Consider the following 9,526-nt stretch of genomic DNA (forward strand, 5'->3'; position numbering starts at 1 on the left):
TTTCACTCATCCAATTCCTGATCATATCCCACTCTTCTTCTCCCTGTCCCCTTTCCCACCTGGATCACTCCCTTCCTCCCCCCATCTTATGATTGCTTACTTTTCCCTCCCAAGTGGTATTGAGGCATCCTCATTTGGGTGCTTTAGCTTCTTAACTTTTTTGAGTTCTGTGTACTGTGTCCTGGGTATTCTGTACTTTTTGGCCAATATCTGCTTATTAGTGAGTATATACCATGCATTTGAGTCTGAGTTACCCCACTCAGGATATTTTTTAGTTCTATCCAAAACTCTGGATGTCCTTGTTCTTAATAGCTCTCTATTTCTTCTTCCTTTAAACTATACCAAATACTCTTCATTTCTCTCATTCAAATTCGTGGGCTTTCCCCTCCTCACTAGTTGTTTTTACAAGCATATATGTATAAGTATATGCAAATATCATCCTAAATATAGCCTGCCTCATCTATATAATGTTACTTGTATGTGTATTTTAGGGCTGACCATTTTGTATTTAATAAGCAATTGGATATCCCTGTCCTAGGGAAGACTTTCTAGCATGCTCAGCATTTGTTAGTTGCCTATAGTTTTGTGTAGTGTTAAACCACTCTGATATTCTACCATCAACTTTGGAATATTTATTGTTGTTCTTGATCAGCTCATGTTTAGGCCATCATGTTAGAGAGATATTATGGGTGGGGCTTCTGACATTATTGGAGACTCAATAGCACAAACTCGCTGTTCCTCTGGATCTTAGCAGTAGTTCCAATTTCTCTTCAGCTATATTCTCTGAGCCTTCTGATACCATGAAAGGTAGTCCTCAGACAGTAGGCATTCAGGTCAGATCCCATGCATGGAACTTTGGGTCCTGTGCCTAAAATGCATGGTGTCATCAGTAATAGGGACTTACCTTCCACCTCTAGAGAGCAACCAAGGGCAATACCAATAACCTATAAAATGTTGGGAGTCTCTAGTACAACTCAGAACAACAACTCAAAAGAGAGCTTTTCATATCAGGTCAAAACTGATGATAAAAAATTTAATATATATATATATATATCATGGACTAATTATTTATAAATAATTTAGCTATCCACTTACTGTCCTTCTATTTTTGTCCTCTCTCGTCCTTCTGCTCTCTCTCTCTCTCTCTCTCTCTCATCTCTCTCTCCTCTCTCCCTAATTAGATTAAGTCTATTTTCCTCATTTCCAAGCCAGTAAGGAGTACTCCTCCATGGCCTCTGTGTCAGTTCCTGCCTCCAGGTTCCTACCTTGATTGGGTTCTTGCCTTAATTTCTCTCAACAATGGTCTTTGGCCTGGAAGTATTAGATGAAATAAACTGTCCTCAAGTTGTTTTTGGTCATGACATTAATCACTGCAATATTAATTCTAACTAAAACATCATGACACATTGGTCATTATTGCAGATCACAGATGTCACAGCTGGGCAGGATTATTAATGGCTTCCTTCCATTGTCAACCTGTATGATACCATCTGTTATTATACAGTCTAGGTGGAAGGAAGAAGGTTTCTAGATTACATCAAGCTTGAATTATCTGAGTTCTACTTTCTATGTGTACAGAATCTTCACTAAAAGACATTTACCTTCAACTTCTGAGTGTTGTCCAATATCAACAACAATTTTAAGAGAAAAATGCCCATTCCCAAAAAATTGGAGTGGGTGGTGTTTGGTTGTTTGGTGGGTGATAGATGTTTGTCATTGTTTAAGGGTGATTTTTGCATATTGTCAATGGATAGTGAAGGATTTTTCTCTCTTTTTTTTTTCTGTACTCTATCCTTTACTTCTTCTATTTAGTGTTACATGAAGAAGTGGGAGAAAAAGAAAAAAAGTATGTAGAAATACAGGATACAAAGGTGGTTTATTGAATATACTTTTAGTCAAGAAAGCAACAAAAAAGGGGGTTGGGGATTTGGCTCAGTGGTAGAGCGCTTGCCTAGGAAGCGCAAGGTCCTGGGTTCGATCCCCAGCCCGAAAAAAAAAAAAAAGATTATTAAAAAAAACAACAAAAAGCCAAAAATGTTTTTATACTCATCTGAACTTTTGTATATCGATAAAAATTTATGATTATTTTTGTTACAACACCCTGTATTATATTTCAAATCTTAGTTAAGGTATTGTACCTATGCAACTCATGTAAAAATGTAATGTAAAGTTCTAGTCCTTGAAAGTTGCTATTGCAAACTCTTTAGGATAATTAAAAATGCAAAATAGTCATCAATAAAACAAACTAGTGGTCAGGTTAGAGTTCAATTTAGTTAATTACAGAAATAAGTTTTATTTGACTTTCTATAGATGTTTTCAAGTTAAGCAGGTGGTAGATAGCTAGAAACAAGCAACAGTTGCCAATTTAGTGTACTATAGATAAATAAACGGTCTTTAAAACAGGCTTTTTCATATAGAAGGGGAGGGGGAGGGGTTAGGGGGATGTTGGCCCAGAAACCAGGAAGGGGAATACCAATCGAAATGTAAATAAGAAATACTCAAGTTAATAAAGATAAAAAAAAACAGGATTTCTATGACAGTGAGGCATAACTACTCCTGGCAGCACACCATACTACTTCAAAGAAGATGATGAATATTGAAGTACTCCTTATAGAGTTTGCTTCAATACATGGCAAGTAGTCACTGGGAAAAAAACCTACCTTTGCTTCAAATGCCCATAACATGCTGTACAAGAAGAAGTCAACTGCTGAGCTTTGCAAGGGCAAGATAGGCAACTCCTTTTTAATTCCACTTCACAGAAAGATTTGTCAGATACAGTGGACCAGAAGGCCAAAGACAGATGCTCCAGCCACACAGAGAGACCTTGGGTGACTTTCCAAGTAGCCAGAAACCTCTGTCATTTCTATAGTTTTGGAAGCTTCTTCCTTTGCACTTCCTGTTTACTCAGGTAATATTTATCCTTTCATGATGGAGTTGAAGACTAAGTAGTTATAGTTTTGCAATTGAGCTTAAGTTGTTTAGTATTTAAGAAAATGTTTTAAAGTCTAAGAAGATATTTAGTTGGTGATACAAGTCATGATAGAAAATGATTTAACTACAGAAATTTAGACTCACCTAGAAAGGGTAGTTAATGGAATACTTTCTCCAAGATTGCCAAATGCATATGGACTAACATAATTAATGTAATTCTTACCTGAAATTTATATATAAATAATAATATATTATTGATATTAAAAAAGAGCCTTTAGGGATAATGCTTTTGCATTGTGTTAAAGCATTACCTATTAATAAAAATCTGATGGTCAAATAAACTGAGGCAAGATTAAAAGGTGAGAAACCTGGCAGAAAGAGAGGTACTCTGGGAAATAGCCAGGTGAGGGAGAATTCTCCATCTGGGCTGGGAGGAAATTGTGCATATGAGAAATCAGGAGAGGTAATCAGCCATGTAGCAGACATAGCATAGTATAAATAGGATAACTGAGTTACAAGCTAGTTGGAGAACAAGCCTAGCTTAATTAAGGTCTAGGCATTTATTAATAAATTATAAGCCTCTGAGTTGTTATTCTGGAACTGGGATACAGGTGGAAAAGCCGACGGTTAAAGTAAAACCCCAGAATTGTTCATCATCCTTAAATTAAAACAATGGAGAATCCTTAAAAAATAAACATAAGTTTACCATACAACCCATCTTTATCACTTTTTAACATATGTCCAAATAAATCAACATTGTATCCAATATTCACTTATTCTGCACTGTTTATTGAACTAAAATTCTTGGAGACTATGTGGGTCAGAGGAAAGAGAAGTAGGGAATATTCTCTCTACTTTGGTGGCGGGCAGGGGTGGGGGAGGATGATTGAGAAAAGCCACCAATTTGTGTGGCAACTCACCTGCTTTTGTAATGGTGTCCTACAGAGTGAAGGATTGCTGCTCTGAGGAGAGTGATGGGGGAGAGGGGTTGGGGAAGGAAGCAGATGTGGTTGAGAACCTACATCACATTTTGGTTAGGTGTTTGATTTTTGTTTGTTCAATAGTGATCCTAGTATAGCCTGTAAGTTTTCAATCTGAAAAGGTGTTTACTATGAGAAGAAGTGTTCCGCATCATGAAAAATTAAAGGGAACTCTACATCCAGAGAAGAATATAGCAGGAAAAGATAAAACTGCTCTCCCTCAGAGTGTGGAGGCTTGGGCCTTTGGACTGATGCCAAAGGCCAAAGGAGCTGCTGAGGGCCAGGAGCACTCATCCCTACTCCCTTTTTGTCTGAACTGGAGGTCCTGTTGGTTCTCCATGGGCACCAGCTATGGTATGTGTGTTGAGATCCAGCAGTGGGGTTTATATCCTCCATTTCATCCCTCTTAGGGTGTATAGATGCTGCTGCATACCAGGTTATATTGAGGGTTGGCTTGTACTCATAACTTTATTGGGGAGAACCAGCTCTCTATGTGAGTGTTGGAGAGTGGAAAGGGGTTCTTCTTAGGATGATGTTTCATTAGCTGAGGAGTAAGGTACTAGAGATACCTCATTTGCATGGAGAGTCATTCCAGGAATTTGAACCTGTAATTAAAGTAGGGATTAATAGACATTCCCCAGGTAGAGGGTAGGTTGGGCTTTCTGGACTAAGAAGAAAAAAAGGAAGCCCCACTAAGAAAAAGGAATTTTGCCAGAGCATGACAAATCGAGAGGTGAATGCTAGCAGCAAACCATTGAACTGAGAACGGGGTCCCTGTCAGAGGAATTAGAGAAAGAACTGAAGGAGCTGAAGGGGAGTGCAACACCATAAGAACAGCAATATCAACCAATCAGAGCTCCCAAGGACTAAAACAAGACACAAAGAGTACACATGGACAGACTCATGGCTCCAGCCACATGTAACAGAGGATGGCCTTGTTGGCAACAATGGAGGAGAAGTCCTGCACTGCAAGTCTGACTCCCCAGTAGGGGAAATGTCGGGGTAGGGAGGTGGAAAGGTGGGTGTTTTGAAGGAGGAGGAACACCCTAACAGATAGAAGGGAAGGTGGATGTATAGGGGTTTATGGACAGGCAACCAGAAAAGTGGATAACATTTGAAAGTAAATAAAAAAATATCCAATAAAAAAATCAAAACAAAGAAGAAGAAGAAGAAGAAGAAGAAGAAGAAGAAGAAGAAGAAGAAGAAGAAGAAGAAGAAGAAGAAGAAGAAGAAGAAGAAGAAGAAGAAGAAGAAGAAGAAAAGGAGGAGGAGGAAGAAGAAAATGGAGTTTTCTATTTTGTGGAAGCTCAGGAAAGAAAGCACTACAGACATGGTAGACTACAGCCTTAGTAGTACAACAAATGTTGGATCTACACTGATAATGGAAATCTAGTTTCATTCTTCTATGATTAGAAATACATTTTTCTTAACACTATTGCTGAAAATGCAGTTTATCTAACAGTGTACATGTTTTAGCTTTTCTTGAAAATCCTGTGGCTATATCCAAGGATTCATTTCTGGGATCTATTATCTTCTATTTGTCTGTGTCTGTTTTTTATGTACAAAACATGCTATTTTGTTTTTCTTTCCCCTTTCTTTTTAAATTAAAACATATTTTAATACACTTATAATTTCACCTCCCCAAACTCTTCCCAGAGTCTCCTCACTTCTTTACCCACCAAAATCCTCTTCCTTTCTTTCTCTCTTTCATTAGATAAAGAGACACACATATTCACACACAGAGAAATCTCATAGAGTCACAAAAAACAAAAGATGTGCAAAGGACCTGTAAGATTTATTTAAAAAAAAAAAGAAAAAGAAAACCTGATTGAGCATTATGATACAAAGAAACTCCAAACATGCCATTCAGTTAATTTTATGATGACCACCTACTGCCCCTAAGAGTGGTTTGTGTACCTGCTGTGACCCTCTTAGAGAAAGCTAAGTTATCATTTGCAAGTGGTTATGAATTGGATATATCTTCTGAGTTAACAATGGGGATCATTGTCCATTTCCCGTCTTACCACTGGGAGCCAATCTGGCCCAGACCTATGTCTACCGCCAGAAATTTTATGTATTCATGTATGCATCAGCCCTGTGATGCTGAGGTGTGAAATTGTGTCTCTGTCCTTCTTCACTTACCTAAGCCATTCTCTTATTGACTTTAATAAAAATCGGATGGCCAATTAACTGGACACTGAATGGAAGGTGGAACTTCCTGGGAGGGGGAAAGGAAGAAGGAGTCCTAATTTCAGTTTTTAGGATCATCCTTCTGTTGTCCCATCATTCTGGATTGTTTGGGAACCTGCTCTGTTAATAACTCAATCAAAACAACCCAATTTCACAACTGGAAACTTTGCCTGACTGCAAAACATGGCCAGTTTAGACTCTCTATCCACCATTACTAGGAATTCCCACTAGGGTCACCCTTGTAGATTCCTAGAAATTTCCACTAAACTAGATTTCCACACTGCCTTCCAAATGTCCCCAAATGCCCCCAATTCCAGGTCTCTTTCCTCACATTTCCTTTCTCCATGCCTAACCCACCCATCCTGCTAACATCTCCACCTGCCCCGGGTCCTTCTCCATTACAAAACTAAAAATAAAACTTCCATGGAACACAGTTCCACCACTCTAAACATTCTAAATTAATGTTTCTGAGAGATACTTGCACACCACATTTATTGCTTGTCAGACACAATAATCATAAATATTTAAAATTCAACATACCACTATACACCACTTAAAATGTCATTTTATTTTAGAAATATGCATGTACAATTTATACTTATAAATTTAGGTATCAGAAACAACATAAATAACTCCAAGTGGAAAAGATAAGTAAATTGTTAAATATACATAAAATAGACTATTATTATTCAATAAAATGATATTCCATATAAGCAAAAAATAAATCTAGCACATAAATTGGCATTATATCATAGTAAATAAAACAGATTCAAAATTTACATAATATATCTATTAACCATAATCCTTTCTTATGAATGTGAATGGTCATAACTCAAAACTGCTTTATTTCTCAAACAATAATAATTAACAACTTTCTGCTAATTCTTGTTTCAATATTAACTGAGATAAGTTATGAGCAAGTGAGCTATCCTTCTGTATTATGGAAGAAAATCATATGCCTTTTGTACATTTCCTGAAATTTACTTTTAATTGATTATAAAACCAAAGGTTATTTATTCTTCTATTTGAAGAATTTACATTGAAAAAAGTATAAACAGAGAGATGTGTTGAGTAGAAGTTATTAGCTTATTTTGTTGTTAGTAATGTTTTAAATGAAATAGAATTATACTATGACCCTCATTCTTGCCTTCAGTGCCTCTCAGCTGCTCTCACCTAAGTCTTTCTTCTGTCCACTCATTCTTGTTGATAGCCTATGGAGTTTTCTTGAATGTATATGTACACACACACACACACACACACACACACACACACACATGTATGTATGTATGTATGTATGTATGTATGTATGTATGTATATATGTATGTATGTATGTATGGTTTCAGGGATGACCAATCTGCCTTGAACTACCAAATAAGGCATCTAACCTCTGAGAGAGGCTAATTGTCTCAGCAGTAATTAATTGCCTATAAATCCTTGATGCTATCTGCTGTTAGAATTTTTCACTGATTGTTCATACATAGTTATGTTCAATGGCAAGGCAATTTTATTGTATCCATAGTTAACATTGTACACCAGAGTTTTTGCATAGAACTTTTCATCTCTGAATTTCTTAAAGTGTAGATTAAAGGATTTAGCATGGGAGTGAATACTGTATAAAATACAGTAATATATTTGTCACTAGAAAAGTTATAAACAGGTCTGGCATACATGAAAATGCAGGGAACAAAAAAGAGGGTAACTACCATGATGTGGGAGCTGCAGGTGGACAGAGCTTTGCGTCTCCCTTCCTGACTATAATTCTTAAGAGATCTAAGGATTATTCCATAGGACACTATAAGAACTATAAAGACTACAATGCACATGGCTCCACCATTGGCAATGAGGGCAAGACCAATGACATAGGTGTCAGTGCATACAAGTCCCAATAATGGGGACATATCACACATAAAGTGGTCAATAATATTTGGACCACAAAAAGGAAGGTTGAAAACAAAGACAATTTGAATCATGGAGTGTGTAAAACCTCCAACCCAGGAAAATCCCAACAAAATGATACAAACCTTTCGATTCATGATGGCCAAATAGTGCAGTGGCTTACAGATTGCCACATAGCGATCGTAGGCCATTGCCACCAAAATGACAATCTCAGTACCACCAAATAAATGCTCTATAAAGAGCTGGCTCATACAAGCTGTGAAGGAGATGGACTTTTCATCACATAGCAAGTCGAAAATCAACCTTGGTGAGATGGAAGTGGAATAAACAATGTCAAGGAATGAAAGACAGGCAAGAAAGAAGTACATTGGAGAGCCCAAAGAGGGGCTGGCAATCACTGTCACCACAATGAGCAGGTTGCCAACCATTGTCACAATGTAGATGAGCAAAAACATGACAAATAATACTTTTTGACCTGCAGGATCCTTAGTAAGTCCCAGAAGGACAAATTCTGTGACATTGTTTCTTTCTCCCATTGACACTTTCAGTGGGCTATTATCAAAGATGGCATCTCATGAGAAGAAGATTTGCTGTGAAGTTGTGAGCATGAGTCCATTATGACATGGGAAGTATCATTTTCTTTTACAGTGATGAACTTGCAGTAAATATTTAGTAAACAATTCTGGAGTTTTCCTTATAATAGTCCAAACAGATTTCCTGTTGTTAATTCTATTCCTCTTACTGTGGTTTTAATTTTTTTTCATCTTTATTAACTTGGGTATTTCTTATTTACATTTGATTGTTATTCCCTTTCCCAGTTTCTGGGACAACATCCTCCTAACCCCTCCCACTCCCCTTCTCTATGGGTGTTCCCCTCCCCATCCTTCCCCCATAACCGCTCTCCCCCCAACAATCACGTTCACTGGGGGTTCAGTCTTGGCAGGACCAAGGGCTTCCCCTTCCACTGGTGTTCTTACTAGGATATTCATTGCTACCTATGAGGTTGGAGCCTTACTCTGGTTTTATTAACAGTACAAATAATACTGTTTCTCATGACCTCATTGGTTCTATGCATTGTTGTCATCCCTGAACTTCAATTATTTAAAACATATTGAATCATCAGAGTTATCAGAAATGACTGAAACATAACTCCTACTTTTCAAAAATTAAGTTTCCATACCATTAATAAAACTTCATTATATCAAATGCTACAGAAACATTTCTGTAACTCATTTTATCTCATAAGAATATCTTCAAGATATAATTTTGATTTATATGATCATAAAGCTCATTTTCATAATATGGTAACACTAGGCAGATGACCTGTACTTCTCAAAAGACTTTCAGTCTACATGGGACTATCAGGAAATCTGAAGAGAATTGACTTGAAACTGCATCAAGTAACTACAAATGTATTTGTCATATTTCTGTCTATAGCAATGATTTCAACTACTTCTTATGAGACTTCTCAGAAATCACAATTCTGACTACACCTCCTTGATTTTATTGGATTCAAATAACCCATCTA

General features: G+C 37.1%; 1 protein-coding gene across 1 annotated transcript; it reads right to left on the bottom strand.

The window, feature by feature from the left end:
* Nucleotides 1-7,589: 7,589 nt before the first annotated feature.
* LOC116900496 (olfactory receptor 4A47-like) lies at nucleotides 7,590-8,534 on the bottom strand. The gene has a single exon (XM_032902230.1). It carries the CDS (start codon nucleotides 8,532-8,534, stop codon nucleotides 7,590-7,592), a length of 945 nt encoding a protein of 314 aa, XP_032758121.1.
* Nucleotides 8,535-9,526: the final 992 nt, after the last annotated feature.

Source organism: Rattus rattus, chromosome 5, assembly GCF_011064425.1.
Source record: "Rattus rattus isolate New Zealand chromosome 5, Rrattus_CSIRO_v1, whole genome shotgun sequence".
NCBI lineage: Eukaryota > Metazoa > Chordata > Mammalia > Rodentia > Muridae > Rattus > Rattus rattus.

What these genes read in the sequence shown, in the direction of transcription:
- LOC116900496 (XM_032902230.1), bottom strand. Translation starts at nt 8,534, where the DNA reads ATGGGAGAAAGAAACAATGTCACAGAATTTGTCCTTCTGGGACTTACT.